The following is a 21,886-nucleotide window of genomic DNA, read 5'->3' as shown; positions in this document are numbered from 1 at the left end:
AGAACAATGCTCTTCAGCAAACTGGAAAGATTCAGAATCAACATGATAATAAATTCTGCCATATATTTTACACAAATGAAGAGTCCTTTTATTTTCCACTCAGAATAGATTCTGTCTCAGGTAAGATTTATCACTAATTAACATGAACAACACAATACATGCTTAAATCTAGCTACACATAGCATTCAAAACCCTCTGGATGTGCTTTAATAATTTTACAATAAAGCTCAATGTCACGCACTACTTTCATTGACTTCTCCCATGTAGGTTTTCTCTTTCCATCACAATCAAATGTTTATAAACAATTTTATAATGTGCTTTCAGTGGGAGAAGCTCAGATGCTACTGCTGCACAAAATCAAATATTTGTGTAAATTTAGTATGCAAATGCAGCACTACATTGCCTTTGTATCCCTCTGTAACAGTTGACTTGTGATCCATCCTGGAAGTGAATTATTGAATTTACAAGCTCAATTTCTGCTTTCACATGTTTTTACAAGGAGAGTTGAGTATGTCATTTGCTATACAGGTACTGTAGGAGGGAAGTATATAACATGCTTTAATAAATCCTGTTCTCCTAAAGGCAGAGCTAACAACTCAGGACAAACATGGATAATAAGACTAGTTTGCATCCTCAATGGTGACAGAGCAAGAAACATTGCACTTGAGAATTAGGAGATTTATAAAAACCCAGCACAGACATTGTGCAGTGTTTACTGCAGAAAGCCTTTCAATTCCATTCAAATGCAACTGCCAAAAGGTGGTACTCTTATGCTTAGCAAACTAAATAAAATTAAAATATGTAATTATCATAAACTATTAAAAATGTACAGCCAAGAATTCGTCTAGTAATCAACAGACCAAAGGAGAACCTCAGTGACAGGCAGTCCAAACTGGCAAGCATGGATACGATAACCAAACTTTCCCTGTTTTATTAGTGTCCAGCGTGCAAAACAAGATCAGAAAATATGCTAATCTTTAAGAGAAAACTCCATAAAATGAAATCAAGAAAATAAATCAGGAAAGAATAAAATGAAGAAATAATGAATAGCAAAACAACTACTAGGATGGAAAGTGATTCTTAGAAGAAAGGTGGGGTAATGAAGGTGCACTTGTGCAACAGCTGCTGTTATCAGTTTCTGCTTCCTGTGGGTGGCTCAGCAGTACCTACACTGACATTTTCCTTTAACCTGGAAAGAGCCACGCCAGCTATAAACCCCTGGGCTTGCACAGAAATCCACCTCACATCAACAAGCCCCCAGCCAACTGCAACAGGCAATGGGGCCCACCTCAATCTGCCAGCTGCCAAGATCAAACAATCTCTGAAGCAACATCTTCTCCATAATCAGGTTTGAAACATTTCTGACAGGCTTCCTCCCCCTGCCAGCCATCAAGGACTGTGATGCTAACACTGAGGGACTGCTTTGCCTGATGCACATCTGGAGTGTGACAGCTCTGAGCTGTCTGAAGACAGGAGGGAACTGCAGCCTGGTGTCTGGGCCAAGGCTCCGGGGAGAGGTGGCAAGGGCTGACTCTGCAGGAGAATCTCCTGGCAGTGCCTACTGCAGGTACCTGATCTCTTTCTCATCTCTCTGTTTGAGAACTCTTTCAATTCCGGGGTTGTAGTTTGTGTTTTTGCAGACCAAGAGAAAATTGATCTAATCATGTATTAGGAATGGCTGGAATGTGAGTAGCTTTTAAACCGTGCCAGCAACTTGGCTTACAGGACTGTCATTACCTTCCAAACTCTCCAGCAGGGGTCATTTGTCCCGCAATTCACTAAAGACAAAGTTCACCCAAACAGTGATAATTGTGTTCACAGTAAAGACTTCACTGTTCAGATTCATCAGGTTGTGGATACTCCATGGGTCTATTTCAATTAAACTTCTACCAAACAAAACATTTGATTTGGCAGCTTCTGAATCTTAGTGCAGACCTGTCCCAGTAAGCAGTCCTGTGAGAAATGATGGAGGAATATTCACGGGAAGCAAACTACTTGCAATGCACATCTAATTTAGCCCATACAAAAAGCTTCCCATCTACCCTTGAACTTTGTCTCCTGAGAGCAGCTAATTATATAATAAAGAAAAAATATTTGCCAAAACCAGAGCTCTTGGCAGGCTGAGACATTTTTTCAGAGACAGGCTGTTGACATTTTCAATTTAGCTGTGGGTAAGCTTGTGCCCTGTCAGATGTAGCTAGAAAGTCTCCACCCATTTCAGAGGATGCAAAGAATGAACTCTTGCTACTCTTTGCTCAAATGACAGTGCATAAAGCAAGGTGCATCCTTGACTGTCAAGGACTGAGCCACGATTCAGTTCTCTGTGGAGAGGCCAGAAAGGTCTTCATGTATTCTGAGCAGAGAATTTAAATGGAGACTTATTTGCTCATCGTTTTCAGGCCTTAAGTGACCCGGTGAGGGCTTATCTTTAAGGAAGAACATCAAGCTGAAACAAGTTTCCATTAGAGGAGAGATTTCCTGAGAGCCTCAACAAACCGTGTGAAAGAAGGCAAAGAATGTCAATTATATCAGGATGGGATCAGAGCAGCAGAATCGGTTCTTTCAATACATATACAGACACAGCAGGCTATGGAATAGCTGTTTATATTCATTATTGTATCTCAAAAGTTCCAGGCAGAATACAAAATGCTGAACTTTCAGAGCACACATACCAACCAAGCAAATAATTTTTAATGATCTGTGTATAAATCAATCACTAGAGATCTTTTCAAAACCACCTCAGCAGGCTAATAAGTATATTTAAAATTATTTATTATCTAAACATAGATCTGTTTTGTATAAACAAGAAATCAGCATTGCAAGACAAAACGTAATAAGAACCTGTACTTCTGCCCAAAATTAATTAGGCAAGCAAAGCAAAAAGTCTTGCAGTTAAAAGTCGAGAGAAAGAATATCAGAAGGACCAAAAAATAATTAACATTTCTCAAAGTGTCACTCTCAGATGACAGTCTCCTACTTATCTACAGCTCTTGAGTTTTTAAAGTACTTTTTATCTCACTATGTACATTGCTGAAATGATAAAGAGACTGCAAATTTCTGCATTATCTTTTACTCAGTTGAACCGATTAGACTGCAGAGAAGGAAAAGAAATAGACATGAAAAGAAAGACAAAGACAAGAGATCTGGCTCCGTGTGAACTTGTTTGGATCCCAGAAAGTTTTCCTAGAACAGATGTTAAGACATGGAAAAAGCACAGGCCAGACTTGGGACTTAGGCATGTAATTTAACTGCCTCCAGTCACATATCACAGGGAGAAAGCACCGAGTCTGACAGAACTGGGATTGCCAGCAGGACCAGATGGTTTGCTTAAATCACAAGCTAATAAACCTTTACACAAAATAAGAGGGAAATGAATTATGGTTTCATCATAGCCCCATTTTTGTTAAAGCACTAGGGTGGCTTTAAGGTACTCTTAAAGACTCCATCTAAGACACTTAATTCTTGGCTACTCTGAATTAAGGGAACAAACTTCAAATTCCTATAGATCTGTGGAAAACTGTTAGGCATAGCTTTTTCAGAGCTAAAAATATCAGAGGAAAAGGAGAGAAATCAGTAAACAAGAAAAGCCTTCCTGTGCCTCAGTAACATGATGCTGTCATGTCTGATTTGTAAGGTAAGGACACCTCAGGCACAGAAGAGCTGCAAGCTCTGCCCACTGACAGCAGAGGGGTGCAAAGCTCTGTGCCAGCACACAGCCTGCAGCTCTGGCTCCAGTTCAGGCCCCTCTTACCCAGCACCAGGGCACAGGTGCAGTATTCCATACATCACTCCTGCCTGCATCTCGAAGGGGCTGCCAGCGTGCAGCATGCCAGGAGTGGCACACTGCCCCTGCAGGAGGAGTCCTGTCTGCAGGAACAGGGGACTTAGTGCTGAGCTGGGAAAATGGGTCAGCAGTTCCCCAGAGAACAGGCAGGGCCTTTCGATCATCTGTAATATACAGCAGTAATTTCAGGGATGAACTTTGTCTTCCTTTACATCACTGTGTGGCTTCCTTAAGTCTTGGTGCCTTTGTTTTTTAGGTTGTTTGGATTTTGTACATTCAGCATCCCTGATAAAATAGAGTGCCTTGGTGGCTTAACAAAACTGGTGCCACTGTTCTGTTCCTACCTTATTAAATGGGAAAAAGGAGAGGAGCAAGATAAAGAGAACAAAAGCCTATGGTCTGAAAACCTGCAGGACACTGCAATGAATGCAATTTCTCTTATCACTGTGAAACTGAGGCATTTAGACAGCTGATGTCTCTTATTTCCATGAGCTGGTCTCCCAACAAAAACTTCATTATAAAAAGGGCATCTGATAATAAAGAGGAGTGGACGCTCTGTGCTGCTCCTTGCTGTCTCCACTGATGGCTCAAGGCAAGGAAGAGCACTAATGGGATTGACCAGACATCTGACATTGCCATGTTCCTCCTGCACAGGCCACAAAACATCAACAAAGAAGTCTCTGTCAAGGAGTTTCTCACTTGAATATTCATTGAGTGCTTTTTGCTCATGCTCTCAGAATGCTGAGTTTCTGTCCGAAGGAGGAATCAGGATTCACAGATGTTTGGAAAAAACTCTTGAGCCCTCGGGGCTCACTCAGTCCCAGCTGTGTCCTGTTAGGATTTTGGAGTAGCTTTGACAGTTGTATCTCCGAAATGTGGGCTAGAACCTACAGCAACAAGCAACAGCTTCTGTTGGGACAAGAGCTCTTGAGAAGGAAACAATAACTGCCTCCGCTTAAACAAACAAAATATTTGAGTCAGGCCTTGGAAAAAAGTCAGTGAAAACGGAATTCTGATTTCTACCAAGGGAAAAAAATCTGGTTTAGTCACTGGTATCTGAAGACTGTAACAAGTTACAATTCTATTTCTGCATTTTCCTCAAATGAAACCATTATCCAGTGAAACATTCTCATTCTGTTTTTTAATCCACAGAACCACACCAAAGGAAGCTGTCCTATTTTACTTTACATGGATCTATAGTCTCAGGAAACTGTCGTGTGTTTATCTTCCATGGCTAGCAATTCCCAACCCTTGGGAACACAGCAGCAACCACTCAGAATCCATCTTGAAAAAACCTGGATTTTGATCACCTTTTAGAAATCTCTACAGAGGCAGAGGCACTAGGATGCAGCACATGAAGCACACCCTGTGCAACGCTGCACCCACTCATTTGGCACCATTCACCACATCCAAACAAAAGTCTCTACAACTGTGGTTAATTCATGATATTCCAGCCACCACTCTAAACATGGCCATCTTCAAAATAAACTGCCCTTTTTGGGTTACATCTACTGCTGCTAAGGTGGAAGTGAGACTAATTACCCAAGGATTTCAGCAGTATTTTACCAGCTTTCTGCAGACCATGCTGATTTCCCTTTTGCTGCATTTTAGACAGTTTCAGGTTAACCAGGATATGTCACTATGGCAGATAGGTTAGACTTAACTGAGTAATATTCAGTGTAAATATTTAATGTGCTACACAGCACAACAAAGACTGTCAATTTATACAGCACAGGTTGATTTCCAAAGAGAAAAATTCTGGGATGATGTATGAACTCACTACAAGTAGTGCAAAACGTTGTGCTGGTTCCACACAACTTTAACACCCTTCTCCCAACAGACATTAAGGAGCATGAACATAAATAAATGCAAGCACATGCAGCACCCTGTGAAGGCTGGACATGGGCAAACTGAAGAAGCACAGTCTCAGTGGCAAGCTCAGGAAAGCTTCCACCTCCACAAACTTGTGGAAGCTCATCTTCAGCATTGTAGTTAACAGCAAACGGCAGAACCTAACTACAATAAATAAAAAGAACTTCCACTATTTGGAGCCAACTGAAATCAGGCTGAAATTCAGAGAAGGGTTTCAATTAATCCAATGGTAAACAGCAGTACAAGAAAGTCTGGAGACTTTTGTGTGAGTAGGAAATATTCCAAATAAGAGACATCCTCAATTTAATGAGCCTCAAGCTTGTCACTCTTCTGTTTTTCTATATAGGAGAATGCTATGGAACAGAAAACAATTTATTTTCTTGCACTTCATGGATTTGGGGGGAAAAGTCAATTATGTCAGAAAAAGAACATATATTTTTCAATTTATGAATCTAATGTTCAAGCCTAATGATGTTTTCCAATGCTTTAATCTCCATATTAGTGCATCACACTTGCATTTAAGATCACAGAGAATGCATCTGGAAAATAAATTTAAAATGAAAAAAGCACAGGACTAGCCTTAACAAATATTAACACAGATATTTGTGTGGGTCTTCAACACTTAAAAGCAAGCATTAATGTAACTAAATTTGCAAGAATTTGATTTTCTCCTAAGCCACAACAAATAAAATGCTGTCTAGAGGTAGGTGCTTAAGAAAATAATATAACAGGCAGAGAGATGCCAAGATAGAGCTTTGTCTGGAATACCTGACTTAGTAAAAGGCATGACATGAAATTGCTATTTATTTATTGAACAATAAAAAGGGATAAAAATACAGATAAAATGATTTTAAAATCAGCACTTGCACCAAATTTATATATAATAGTTTCCATCAGTATTTCTCGGTTCATTAAGTGAAAAGGTGAGTTATATGGAGAAATGCTCTACGTATATTTTGCACAAAGGTTAATTATGATTTCAGTGTCCCCAATTCTCCTGAAAGTCATCAAATTTTGACTACTTTGCAACCTTAAACGAGTGCAACAAATTAAACAAAAACAAAGTCATCATCCCTGGAGGAATTTAAAAGACAGGCAGATGTGGTGCTTAGGGACATGGTTCAGTGGTGGGCTTGGCAGTGGCAGGTTAATGGTTGGACTTGATGATCTTAAATGTCTTTTCCAACCTAAACAGTTCTGTGATTCTAAATGATTTTAAAGAGGGGGTTTGGTCTATAATGTTAGAAAAAGATCTCTGCCTCAAAGTTGTTAGGCATGATTTTCTATTCATCATTTCTCTCTCTATTCACTCTTTCCATCTGGAAGCAAAAAATCCCTCCCTAGCCCCCAGCTCAGCACAGCCGAACACAACTATGAGAAAATAATTCCTCTTCCACCTCTTAAAAGGTGCATTACTGAATGCAGGGGGAATTACCCAATTACCTCTCCCTGCAGGGAGTGTGACTCAGTACAAATCTGGGTATTTTTAAAGGAAAAGGTTATGTAATCCATTGCAATATCTGGAGAAAAGAAGTCACGTCAGGGAGATGCAGTGCTCCTAAAAATTACTGCAAACGTTTTCACTGACAGGGACACAGGGCATGGTGAACTTCAGGCATCCAAAACGCTTTCTCTAACCAAAGCAGAACAATTAGACAGAAGAATAAAGTAAATTTCTTGGAAAACAATGGTAAAATTATAATTTGTGCTGACACTGACTTAAAAAGCCTTTAAAATTTTTTATCAGTAAAACAAATTATATATAAATTTTTAGCACAGAATTTTAGTTAATATGAATTAAGTATTCAAATGACTACACATGTACATATATACACACACTCAAAGGCCAAAATGATTTTGGCAGACTTTTACAGAAAAGAGCTTTCAGAAGATATTCAAGAGAAGTTCAGCCAAAGAAATGTAAACTCCCTAGAAAAATCTTAGAAAAAACCTCCAGCACCTTCTCCCCCAAGCCGTACCTTGGATTACTGCCTTGATCTCCCATCTCTGAGTTTATCAAATTAGGAGATACAGGAGAAGAGAAAAAACCTTCACTGAAAGCAAACTGTCCAGCATGTAATAGAGAGCAGCCAGAACTCTGACACTTCTGTAGTGCTCAGAAACATCTACAGGTAAGTGGTTCCTGAGAAACTCCACTTTATATTTTTCATTTACAGGGACCTGCAGGAAGTAACTGAATGTGTCAGAATTTGTGCCATGAAATAACTGCAATTGTCTCTCAGTATATGTGAGAAAATATTTCAGATCCATTTCAGTAACAGAATGCTCAGCAAAAAAGATATGTTTTAAGTTATTTTGCATTTTTAGAAGGTATCTGATAGGACAGCATCCAATAAATGATAAATCTGTTGTAAATGTAGTTTCTATTCTATTCTTACCATGAATTGTAGTCTCAGTGGTATTTGCTAGCAAGTTAAAACCAGAATGGTGTTGTGATGGGAGTGCAAATGACAGGTACCATCCAAAACCTGGTGAGAATTTCTGTGCAGTAACTCACAGGTAAGACACAAAAGGCTCTTGGAGGATCTGCCCTACATTCAAACCCTTGCAGGCCTTGTATTTACAGTAGGGAAATGGGAGAAAACTGTTAAGGAGGTTTTGGTTGAGTTATTAACCTATTTCATCTTTATTTTTCCTAAATAAACACATACCAATTTTGAAATAGGCATATGTGATAGAGAATTATTTTACATGTAATGTGTACCTGAAATAACATTAAATCCTGCTGAAATAATTTATAGAGACAGTGGGAAAAAGGAATGAGCATAAGAAAATACATTGAAACAATACATTACTTTTACAATAGTCAGTCTTTTGTTTTTTCCTTAAAAAAGGAAAGCAGAAAAATCTGCCCAGTGTAGGATAAAAACACACAATGTTTGAACACAGATACTACTATTTACAGGTCAACATACTTCACCTCATTTAAAATGTCCCACTGAGAACCATAACTTCAAAAAAAGTTGATGGAAGGTGTCAAGATGAGACTGCCAACTTAAAAACTTCAGTTCAAGTAGCTACTTAAGGAAGGAAGGAATGACAATATAATGGACATTATTTTATGTGTTTATTTCCCATTACATTTTAGGATAAGGAGTTAAATGTTAGCTGATACTATATGGAGAGTGCATTTAAGCAGGAGCTGATATTCATGAGAGAACAGAGCTGCACTGCTATCAGCAGGAATGTTATTTAAATTTCTACAATCTTCTGCTTTTCAAATTTGAAGGAAATAAAATAAGCTAGAGAAACATATGTTGTGGTCAGGCAATGCACCATCTCGCTCAAGGAAACAGGAGCCCATTGTGAAGGCTGCAATAAGTGTCTGGTAAAAATATTTTTAGTAATAATACTAAGCAACTCCTGCCTTCACTTCTCAGTCCTGCCCCCTCAGTCGTGCCCAGGTGCTGCATGGGGCTTCACAAAGCAGGGCAGTGAAGTTTGAAAACATCCCTTCAGAAAACAAGGCAGTTCCACCAGGTCACTGCTCCACTCCCAACACAGCCCCAGAACAGCCCCGGCTGGGGAACCAGCAGGGAACTCAAGCATGGGGATGAAAGTGAGCAAGGGAAAGGAGAGCATGAAGTATCTCAGGGCAGAAAACATTTGTGAAACAAGAAAACAAGGCTAAAAATGTCAGCAATCCTACTACTGTGCTCCTGGAGACAAGAACCTGTCGCTAATTCCTGATCAGCACTGAGTCACAGAACCTGAACTTGTGTTTCACTGCATTTGATAAAAGGGTCCCACTCGTCCATGAAGATCAGAGCACGTTTGGAGCCCTGTCCTGGGCATGGTGCTGGTTAGGACTGCACTCACAGGGAGGATAACCTCCTGCAGCAGCAGGAGGGATGGAACATGCACCAGGACAGTGAACGGCTTGGTGAACAGGACAGGGCCTCTTGTCAAAGAAAACCTCCAGCAGTTGCACTTAGGGAGCAAAACTACTGCTGTATTTTGGAGCAGGGAAAAACCTCCATAGAATTCTTCCCCTACCCCGAGGAACATAATGATAGCTTCTCTAAAATAAACTCAGATTTGGTTAATGCAGAAATAGTGCCTGAATCTACATTTACTGTCTCTAATAAAAAAACCTTTATGATAGAAGTGTGTATCTGCAAAATCCTACCTTCAGCCTTATGGGAGCACTCACAAAGAAGTCTGCAAACACCTTCTGACCTTGCACACAGAAGGCTGAACTGGTGAGGCCAGCACTGCACAAGCCCACAGCTGTGAGGAATCCACCACTGACGGTATTTACAGGGGATTCAGCAGGTGCACCATCCAAACCAGGTGACTACTGTTAGAAACAAAGGCCTGAAGAACTTTCAGACCTTCCCACCTATCCAAGACTGCCTCACCTGCTTTCTGTATGGCAGGGTTTCTGCTAGACAGATCAGCAGGGATAATAAAACCATACCAAATTCAGTGGGGCTGCTGCTCCCAGCAGGAAATGCTGGGAAACGAGTTTATTTTGGGGAAAGATGAACTAAACAGAAAGCTTTAGTCAGCAGGAGACATCTTGCATGCAGATCGTGTATTAACACCGTTAGCCCACTCCACAGCTGATACACTCTGACAGGATATTTTCAACCACTGCATTAAAGAGAGCAAGACTTTAATCTGTAACGGATATACGAGAACCATGAAATGCAGGGTGGCTTCGTGGACACTGTGATTCAAATCTGAATAAATGATAAAATAACACAACACCACAGATCATGAGATGATGGAGGGCAGGATTACACAAGACAAGGCTACAGGAACAACACTAAATATTGGGGCAGAGGCACACACAAATGAGATGTCCTCATACCTTGAACCACCTAAAGCCAAAATGGTTGACCTCATGCACTGATTCATTAAAAAGCTTCAGACAGGCAGTGAAGTGGCAGAATGGTAGAAAACAAACAAGAGAGGAAAGAAAAAGCATGCAATTAAAAGCAAATTAAAATCAGTTTGAACAACATCAGCATTTAAAAAAACACACACATCACTCACACTTGGTCTAAGAATATTCATAAGCTATTACGTGGTTTGTGAAAGTCAATGGATTGATAGTAAATGGAACATGGAGTCTTGCATTTTAAAACTCTAGTATTATCTGTGTTTGCCTTTCAAAATTCTACAAAGAACTTCCACAGGACATAACAAGGAGGCATTCTTGAAAGTGAGTTCCATCTGGAAACTCTTCCACTGTCTAGGATCCTGAAATACAGCAACCAGAGTTATCCTCAATACATGTACCAGCCAACAGCTGAGCTTGACTCCAGCTCATAGAGAAACAATTGCTATCTTCAGGAAAACAGCTGACTTTTACTTCTTTTCATTAAAGCCTGTGATACAAGAATACATGATAAGAAAAACCTCTTAAAATATTTTAAAGTGCACTTGGTCAGAAGTGTTGTTAAGCAATAACAAAGACAAGGAGATTTCTCCACTGAAATGCAACTAACCAAATGCTCCTGTTTGCTAATTACTGTCCCAAAGTGCAGTGAAAATCACTGAAGAGGCTCACAAAAAGTCAAAGTGCTAGTTTCAGCTACTGCTTCACAAGCTTTATCAAAATCTCATGGATTCATTCATAACTTAGGGTATGCTTTCTTGATGATTACTTACCTGAGCTAAAATCAGGCATGTCCATGATTCTTCAGAGTTACCAGTGGCACAACATGAATTAATACATGAAAGTTTCTACTTGTGGCTTCAGGACACAAGTGTGTATTTTCTGTGTGCGTGCTTGCCTCAAGCCAAGGGATCTCTTTTTAACCAGTTGTTTTGCAAGTGAAAGCAGGTTGTGGTCCATAAACACGACCAGGCTAATTAAAACCACTGTCCTTCAAATACATTCAGTGAACAAGACAGTAAATCTAAGTGTATCTTATACACAGGCAGCTTTGAGAGACAAGACAGATTAGAAGAGTTACTACTCAAAGCACTATTTCAAAAGCTCAGCATACCTTATATTTTGATTTTAATTTCAGCAAAATCGTACCTATGAAATACAACTTACTCTGAAGGCTGTGCAGATTTTATGAGTTGTGTCACCTAACGCTGGAACAGACACACAGGATCATCAAAGAAAGGCAGCTGTGTTTCAAGCAGGAAAGCAGGGAAATTAGTACTTTACTGTCTGGTTACTTTCCTAGGAGGGCTACCAGTGACTTTACAAGATTGCAGACCTGTTTCTCAGCATTGATCCTGGCTGACTCCTCTTGTGCTAGCACCATTTCCCGCTCTGCAGTTATCTGAACACTTTCTCTGAGTGCCTCTTCCAATTCTTCGATCCGATCATCCTTTTTACGCAGATTGTCCTGGAAAACGATGGGAGATGAGGTGAAGATGACTTGTTTGGAAGTACAGCCTTTTAACCAACCAAGTTTTAAGCCAACCAAAATGTGTTTCTCCCTCCCAAGGCATGACCGCAGGCAAATAATCTTCACACAAAGGAAAGGATGATGAAGGGATGCAGGAGTAAGAGGAAGATCGCAGTAGAGAGAAGGAGAAAGCCAGTGAAGCAGGACCTCAAAGCAAGGTGTGGCTATACCACAGTCCTGTCAGATTACACAGCACAGAGAAGCAAGGATTGTTGGAGAATAAGGATTAGTAAGCAGTTCTGAAGATGCAGAGAAGCCAGAAGTGGCAGGAAGGCAGCAGCAGTCAGAATTGCCCGTTTGCTCACACATTCAGCAGCAGGCATGGTAAGAAGGGAACCAGAGCACTGCACCTTGGAATTCACCATTTCCAGGTTAAGCGGGAGAAAAGCAAACATTGACCCAGCAGAGTTTTCCACTGTTCAGATTAAGTCTTAAAGGAAGTTTGACACCCAAGGCTCTCTAGGAAATACGAAGGATTCATCTGGGCTGTCTGGATCACAGACATTCAAGTACCAGGACTCCCTAAAAACTTATTCTTTGACTAAGAGCATCTTCACAGCTGTGAGTTCAGATGTGCCTCATACGGTCAGACCACTGAAGAAAACTTACTGCTCCTCAGAAAATATGGTTTACTGGTTTCTACAAGCAGCATAACTTAAAAATATATATACACAAAATAATGGTATTGTTATTTGTAAAGGAGACTCTCCTAGTCTTTACTCTTGCAAAGAAAACAGATGTGTCTCTCCTGCTGCTGCAGAAGCAGCTTCAGAGAAGGCTGCAAAGCAGCTGTGCAAACAGGACTGCCCTGGACTACGGCTGCTTAACAAATCCACCACAAGGGAGCAGCTTGATGGAAGATTTCTGCACTTGTTGTCTTGCAGACTGGTTTAGATCATAGGGTTCCGATGAGATACTAACGCATATTGAAGTTAACACAGGGCTTTTTAGCCATCTCAGTAGCAGTGGAAGAATCAAAAATGCTTTCATTTGTTGGCATTTTGCTCTCTGTCAGATGTACCCCTTTGGCTTCTGTCCTTTTGTATACAGGATTGCAATTTGCCACTTACACCAAAAGACTTTTATACCATATAAAGAATGAGGAAAAAAGAAGAGTGACTTGGAAAAACATTGTCCTTGCAACTTCATAATGAAAAAATTAGTCACGGAAGTCTAACAAATGAATCTCACTTATTCCTTGATTCCTGCTTTCTAGGACCACATCCCCAAAGACAGTTGCATGAAAACCATTTCTGGCAGTCTCAGAACTGCCCCTTTCAATGCCGGTGTCTGAGCAGAGAGGCAAAGCTTTTTGTCAGACTAGTGCAGGACATCTGCACCACTGCCCTGGTAAAGAGCAGGGCTGTGTTCAGCCACCAGCACAGCCAGCAGGAGTTGCTGGGCTCTGCAGGCAGAGCAGCCTTCTGCTGATGGTTACATTGCAAGGTGGATTCACAGGGCAAGTAAGTGCTGGTTTTGAAAGAGACTAATGGAGAGATCTGCATTTTAAAAACAGGACTTGCTTAACATCTTTTCATATTTTCAGAATCGTTTAGGAACACTGATAACAACTTGCAAAACTACTTTATGGTTATCATAAGGGTAAATGAAGGCTCATCAAAAAGATGAATAACAAGGTTACAAAAAGCTCTGCAAGGAATACTGACCATTTCAGATGTAGGAACTATTTCTATGCCTATCTGCATTACAGAGTAATTATGAACTTTACTTCTTGATATATCATTCATGGACAGCCAAGTGAATGTGTAGTTCCCTGTGTCAATTAACAGAAGTGGGAATTGTCCATTTGAACAGCAGCATTTAAAATGGAAACTCCTTTAAAATAAGAATGCAGAATAAAACATTCTAACATATAGGTGGATCCACCTTTCATTGCAGGCAAACATTTCAGAGGTGAATTCAAAAGCGTATTAAACATGAGACTATATAGTGCTCCTCAGACAGGTGAACTCTTGAGGGACAGGAGGATGAACAACTGGTGATACCAAAATATAGTGCCACATTATCTGCATTTCAAAAATCTATATTCATATACAATTACTTTTCCTAAAATAATACATAAACTTTTAAATATATGATAGAGGGTTACAAGTTAAAAATCCAGGCTGACTTAGAAGGAATTGCCTAGAAATAGTGAACTTTAATGCTAAAAACCCACCCAGTAAGGAAAGACTGAGTAGAAGTTTTTCCTTTCTGTCTCAGTCAAACCTAGTTAAAAGATGTGCAATTTTACTCTTCTAACAGTGTCATGATGTGTATAACCACCTGATAAAACCACACAAATCACTGGCAGGAGCAGAAGGTTGTTGCTCAGTAAGCTGGCACCTCCATTAGTGCAGCATAGGCTCAAAACACTCTTAAAGAAGTATTTTGTTTCTAGCTCATTGATTCGTGACTAATTAGCATTTGAATGACTTTTTTTTTTTTTTAATATAAGCTGTCTCATATTAGTAGATAAAATTGAAGTGAACCTTTTGACAAAGCAGCAATGTTTTTCCAACTTGTTTGGCTCTGAACTCTCAAACCTGACAGGCTCATGATGACCTGTGCAGCTGCTGCTTCCCTCCATTTAATGACATGAAGTATTCTCCCTTTATTGTGATAAGAATTAAACTCTAAAAAAAATCTTCAATCAATTTGAACTACAGTTAACCCATTTTTCCTATAGTGACTGTTCCTCTGAAGCAATCATACCTCTGAGCACCACACCAATGGCATATCTTCCTGTATTTTGATAAAATATCAGAATGGTGAACAGTGACAGCCTCTTTTCAGGAATGTTATACAGATCACTTCTCAGGAAGAAAAATATATTACTTACCTGTACAATAACTGCATTCTTCAAGGTGTATTACCTACCCCAAAACCTTCATGGCCCTCCTGCATCTCCTGTGCATGGGATTGCACAGCAGAGATGGAACTAGACTGGCACAGAGAGACAGCTCTGCCTTTACACTCACTGGTGGCAGCACACAGAAAATGAAAAACCCATTCGACACTGGGAGTGCCAAGAGTTCAGGCACAATAAAATTTTTGCTACCTATGCTGTGATCCAGTTGCTGATTCACATGCAAAGCTAATTCCATCCATGCCTGTCTGGAAGCCTGGAAGGAAAAGGAGGTGTGACTGACACATTCCTGGGCTTTTCCTTTCACTTAGGAAGGAAGTGGCAGGAGGGCCAAGCGATGCATGTTCAAATGATGCATCAATTTAATCTCTCCTGCACTCATGTGATGTGTAATCTGCCATGAAGTTTTATGGAAGTGCAGGAAATAAGATACATGCTTTCACCCAGGCATTTAGGTTCAATTAAATCCGAGGTATCCTGGCAAACTTCATAACCATTGTCTTGAACTACACTCACAAAGATCTTTATGGCCTAATTTCACTCTTGGAATTAAGGTGGATTTCTCTAGTCAGCTCTCGGAAAGATCAGTTAACAGTTTGAGAAGGCAATGAAATGATTCCTTTAAAACTCACGCATATTGCTATTATTGTCTGACATTTGCTAAGTTGCACACAAAAAAGTGTAAATAATTCCAGCCATTCACATTTTTTCCTTCCAAGATATTTTATGTCCTACCACCCAGGTGCATTACTTTCAAAAAGCATTTCCAGAACACGCAGCACTTCTGTTCAACATCAGGAGCAAAGAGAAATACAGAGCCTGTGATAATGTAAGAAAGGATCCCAATCAATACTAGTTGGAGGAAGACAGAAAGAAGGAGAAGGACATTCTGGACACTGTTCCAGGCCCAGAAAGGGAAAGGCAGCAGTGTGACTCCCGTGGGAAAGTGGCAATGTCCTTTGCTGACAGCTGCCATCTCTCTGACACTCCTTTCCTGTTGCTGGAAGCTCGGTGCTCCCAGCACAGCAATCAGTTCTGAATCTGGGGCCTGTACAGGCACTTCTCATTAGCAAGAGCCCAGACAGAGCCGAGCACCCTGCCAACACTAACAACAGCTTCACCATTTAGCAGCTGCACGGGGTGCCAGCAGCTTGAACATTTTGCTCCGGCTGTTGCAAATTACCACATTTGTAGTTTTTAAAACCTGGAGGGACAACGTTTCCATCAAACCACAGCAGGTCACTGCACAGACTATCGAAACAGGACCCAAAGCTGACAGTACAGCTGTGAAAATGATCTGAAGTGAGCAAAAGCAACAGATATCTCTAATTGTTATGGGGCTTTGTGGGGTATTTTGTTTATTTGGTTTGTCTTTCTTTTTTGGGGGATGTGTGGCGTTTTTTGGAGAGGCTAATTGGAGAAATGCTACTGTAAGATTTGTTCTTCTCTCATAAATCAATACAGTGACTCAAGGCTCCTAAATTGATATGAGATTACAGAAAAACCAGCAGCAGTTCTAACTAACTGCACTATTAACACAAAGCTCAAACCCATGTTATTCCCTCGATACAGCCTTATTTGCCTGAACTCTCTTAGTAAATGTCAGCCCTGTCATCATCATTGTACCAATATATCACAAGTCACAAGACCTACCTTGCTTTGCTCATTTTCAATCCTTCAGCACACAAGACCATCAGAGCACCATGAAAGCTTTAAAAAAGCACTTCTCTTGTCTTCCCTCTTTTTCATAGATGAATATAGGACAAAATTGCTACTGCTAAAAACACCACTGAGGAAATGCTTACTGAGCAGTTGATCCCATTGAATCTCTTCCAATCCCCCAGTTTTGAAGGGAATTCCTGCAATCATCTCTGGTTTTTGATTTTAGCCTCTGATGCCTCTTTCTTGATGTGCATCACAGTAGAGCAGCTTTTGTATTTGTGCTAGGAACTGCTTCCTTTAAAGCAGCCATCTATCAGGATCCTCTTGCTAACCACCAGGCTAAAAAAACCCTTCTGAATTTCCCTCCATGAAGACATTCTCCCTTCTCCCCATCTTCAAACCAGAGATCAGTAAAACAATTTCCCATCAGAAATAAATTACCACTGTATTTTCACACCATCCAGGAACACCCCAAAGCACCCACAATCGCCCTGGAAGTCAGATGCATCAAGTGAAGGTAATTTCAAGGAGATGATGTGCCTTGGTACAACATGGATTCAGCTAAGAGCCAGAAACAGACATATTAATATAGGGAAATGCTTGACTTAAAATATTAAAAGCTGTTCTCAATATCTTCACTAGTAAACGCCCGGCCTGCTGTCCCACTGTATCCAGAGAATAAGGACACATTTGAAGATGATGAGAATAGAATATGGTACAGAAAATGTAAAAATTTGACAATTAAATAGTGATGTAATCAGAAAACAGTGAGCTTAAAAATACTGAAATAAGCTATTTGAAAATAAAAGCTTCTCATTTGTGTATTTGTAGCACTACACTGACAGCAGCTTTAAACAGGCAGCTTAGTATAGAACACCCATAAAAATCACCATTAAAATTAACTGGCTGAAAACCCAAAACAATGAGAAAATGGAAACACTTCACATTCTGAGAGATTCTCACGTCTTTGTATGAAAATTCCAATTGTTTCCATAAGAGCCTGAACTAGTTCAGAGGAATGGGAAAAACAGTTATTGTTTCCCTTCAGCTCCAAACATTCCCAAATAATCCTCTGTTATTCCCAGTCTGCAAAGCGGGAAGAATACTCCCTGGCTGCTGTCTTCACTCATTCTGTTCCATGATCAAATGCTTAATTTTATTTAATAGCTGTTTGGACAGAAGCCTGTCCCTGTGTTTCCTCTCTACCTCTCCTGTGTTCCACACCCTTTTCTGTGCTGGGTGGTCGGCATCACTGCAGGTCACTCATGTGCCCTGCTCACACAGGCACAGCAGCATTGTCTGCTTTGCTGTCTGGTACTTCTCACATGGCTTCTTAATATCCTCCTAACCAACATCATAAAACTATTTATTCTGATTCTGAGATTGCCCTCCTATGCTCATGGAGCTAATCAGAACCCATCATTGTGCACACAGATTTAAGACTGTTGCTTCTGACATATATAAATAAATATATCCTTACTGAATTTCACCTGCTCTTTTATCCACGGGTTCCAGTTATGAGATACCTGTGGAGCTACATAGGTTCTTTCATTTAAATAGCCTGAATAAATCAATAAATATAATTTCGAATTGCACAAAATTTTAGTCTCATTTATAGAAAATATTAGATCTGCCATTTTTTAGCTGTGCTCCAGAAGGATATGGATACCTGTTGTTGGGAAGAATTCAAATGCAAGCAACAGAAGCAACATAGTGTTTTAAGTGAATTTGTTGATGAATTTTAACTGACTACAGACACCTTCTAGAATGTCCATGCCATCCTCCTTTAACCCTCAGCAGCAGACCAAGTGATTCCAACATAGCCAAGTTTTTCCCAGGCCTGCACTGAGTTCTGAGTGCACACCAAACCAAATTCAGGAGATGAAAGGCCTGGTGCTGACTTCAGTGTGTTACAACCTCCTCTCAGTTCTGAACACAATTTGCAGCCTAAGTCTCAACTCCAGTTAATATTTGCAAATCACAGTAACAGCAGTTGTTCTGCTGCCTCCTAAGATTATGTGAATTTTAGACAAAGAGAAAAATTTAATAGGAAAAGTGCGAATTAAAGACAGAATAGACTGATTTCTATATAGAAAAAAATAACTTAAGGGTGACACCAACTTGAGCAGTGTAATAAGCAAGATTAAAGAATAATACTGATTTAGAATGAAATTAATAACGTTTAGTACTACTTGAAATGAATTGGAAGAAACATTTTTAAGGAAATGCTTGAGTATTTGTTCCCTCAATACAGAACTCAAAAAAAAATCCAAGTGTATGATTTTTTAAAATGAAGTTCTGAATTCTGTCTGAGGTCCCCATCATCACCCCATCTCCCCTTCTTTTTCTATTGTGCAAAAGAAGAATAAAACAGAATAGCAATTTTATTAAGCAATGAGACTAAGAAATGAGCCATGGCAATTGGGCATTTTTATTCTTGGGGAGAGATGAGTTAGAAACCACTTTCAACACAGAAAAAAAACCAAAACAACCTTATGAGAGAGACAGAAAAAAACTCAAGAAGAAGGAAAAAATGCAAATTTATTACCATTTCTCAGGCTCATGAAATAAGACACCAAAATGAAAAGAGAGCTGTTCTTCCCCTTCAATGTGCTCCTATTGTTTTGCTTCAATCTGGCCCTCACTGTTTCCTACTCCCAGGAGAGACCTCCTCACAGGAACCACACCATGTTGTCAACAGATACATTAATCTCTCTGACAGCTTTTGGGAGAGCAGTTTGAACTCAGATACTAATCTTGGGGAAAAAAGCCTGTGCAAAAAGCATGCAGTGGTTAAGGCTGCTGGCACACACTCAGCTGTGCAGCCTCACTGGCCCCAGTTCCTGGCACACCATGAAGGGTACCAGGCCTCCCCTTTGCCAAGCAGGCGAGAGCACAAACAGCAGGTTTCATCTTCCACTCACACATTGTGTTTCTGCAGAAAGGACTGGGTGAAAGTGCGGCTGGGGAATGATATTCCTGCTGGATCACAGAAAAATGCTAGGATGCAGGCAGTCCTCTTTCCTCTATTAAAAGCTCTCAGGCCATATAATGGCTTTCTCTCACTACAAATCTCAGTCTGCAGTTAAGGGAAATACTGGGATCATTGGGAGACTGCCTAATGCTAGTTGTAAATAGCGACTTCACAAAATTTTTCCAGCTGTCTGTTCAGAACTGTAGAGCTTTTTTACTTTACATAAGACGACAAAGTTAAATGGTTCATCTTCTTTAAAGATGTGAAAGCAATGAATTCCTCTAACTTGAACATAATAAATGTATGGTAAAGCAAACCAAAGCACGAAGTGCAAACTGATAGAGCAGATGGCTAAGTGTGTATCCAGGGAAATGCTTCTCCATTTCAACTGCCAGGGCCCCTCCAGCTTCCTTTCTGTTATGGTAACAAGTACTCTGAACAGAGCACTCTCTCCTGCTCACACACGAGAGCAGGCAATGCCTTAACAACAGATTTATTGTCATGAACATCAATTATGTAGAATGACAGATTCTCTCTCTCTAAGAACTGCCATATCAAATTAAGAGCAAGGTCATGTATTTTTTCTGATACTCTGTTTTAGACAGAAGAAAGCTGCACCTTCTTTCTCTTTTTATGTGCACTACTGTCTTGCTGAGATGGAAATCCAACAGTGCAACTTTTACATGAAAATATAATGCCACAGTAGTGCTATTTCATATGATGCACTGATTTCTAGCACTGTGCAATGTTCCTCCACTGGCCAATGAACTTTTCAGTCCTGTTTCTGTTTTGCTGAATGATAAAAATGATTAGGACACTAACTCTGTGAAAATGTCTAAGCCTTTCTTTAATTAGAGAGCATCACAAATGAAGAATAACTGAGTCTTATCTATAATAACTATATTATTTCCCACATATATAATGAAGTGAGGCTGTATATTCATCATTTATGCATTATCTGTGCTGTAAAAGTAGATGTATCCAGGGGTGCTTAATTACAATTTTTAATTCCCAAAAAAGGGCTACAATTCAAATTAATTCCTCCTCACCTCCCCTCAAGAAACCTCCTCTCACTGTAAGTGATGAAATGGGTAGGTAGAAGTTCATAATTTTTGGAACTTCTCCCAGACAGCCAGGAAAGGTAAGAAAAAGCTCTCATGACAGGGCTATGACATGATCAGAACAAGAGCTAGCTCTTCTCAAAGCATCTGCCAGGGTTAAATATGTGCCTGTATCTACACTAACTGCAACACACTGTGCTGAAAATCACAATCCTCCAAACACACACTGAATGAAAAGTTTGTGAACACCATGTTTTCTGTAACGTGTTGTAAAAGCTGAAGGAAATGAGAATTCCTACTGGAATATTACATCACTAATGAATCATGATGCGCATTGGTGTCTCTACTGCATATGTATATCCTGCTTTGTAATGGAAAGCCAGCTGTCACAGGATCTCTGAGAGAAAGAGCTGGAGGGTAAGCTGATCCCAAAACTACCTATTGGCTACCACTGCCCACATAAAATAGGAGGAAAAATTTGCATACAATTATTTCAGTTAGGTTTTTATGAGGTATAACTGATCTTTAGAGCCTGTATTTGTTCATACTTGCTGCATTTTCACTAACAGAAGTCCCACATAACACTGAGAAGCAGCCAGTAAAACACTGATTCACATTACCTCAGAATCACAATGAGCTAAATTACTGAGAACTTGTAATAATTAAGTTTCATCCTATTTGGTAACTGACAAAAAACCTCATCCTTTCAAAAAGTACTAAAAATTTTCCTGTAAAGTGAATTACAAAGTGAACTGGTATCCTGTCAGTGACTGATGCACGAGCTCTGTCCTGGAGGACAGCATGAGGATGACACAGACTGAAGGTCTGTAAGTGAAATCAGCCACTTGTGTAAGGGCTGACGGCACCGCTGAGGCCCAGGGAACACCAACACCTCCAGGGCTGGGCAGCACAGGAACTGTCCAGGGACAGGGAGGCAAAACCTCCCCATGATGTAAGTAATGGCCAAAAGGGACTGCGAGAGGGAGAGAAAGAACACTGGATGTGAGAGATTCCTGGAGGTGCCTCTGAGCTCAGTGAGCAGACACACGTTTGGTGTGTCAGATGTTCTCTGGAACAAACCCTGCAGATGCAGCATGGCTTCAAAGAACACACTTCTGCCAGGCTCAAACGGAGCAGCTGACTCTGTCCTGGGCTGTAACATGTTGAGCTGTACACTCCACTCATCTGGCAGCCAAGGCTGGAATCTGATAGGGCAGTGGTCTATATGGAAGAGAAATTAGCCAGGAACTCCCCACTTGAAAGTCT

The 21,886-nt window shown here is 40.2% G+C and overlaps 1 protein-coding gene across 6 annotated transcripts in view; it reads right to left on the bottom strand.

Moving 5' to 3' along the window:
• The window catches only part of ERC1 (ELKS/RAB6-interacting/CAST family member 1), a 250,634-nt gene that overhangs the window by 87,764 nt on the left and 140,984 nt on the right, over window positions 1-21,886 (bottom strand). For all 6 annotated transcript variants that reach the window (XM_063395072.1, XM_063395071.1, XM_063395073.1 and 3 more), the window contains one exon: window positions 11,860-11,991. In XM_063395072.1, coding sequence (XP_063251142.1) covers window positions 11,860-11,991 — 132 coding nt within the window. The remainder of the gene's footprint in view (window positions 1-11,859; window positions 11,992-21,886) is intronic.

The sequence above is a fragment of the Prinia subflava genome, chromosome 4 (assembly GCF_021018805.1).
Source record: "Prinia subflava isolate CZ2003 ecotype Zambia chromosome 4, Cam_Psub_1.2, whole genome shotgun sequence".
In the NCBI taxonomy this organism is placed as follows: domain Eukaryota; kingdom Metazoa; phylum Chordata; class Aves; order Passeriformes; family Cisticolidae; genus Prinia; species Prinia subflava.
Note: the sequence above shows the minus strand (reverse complement) of the source record. Positions and strands in the feature narration are given on the sequence as shown.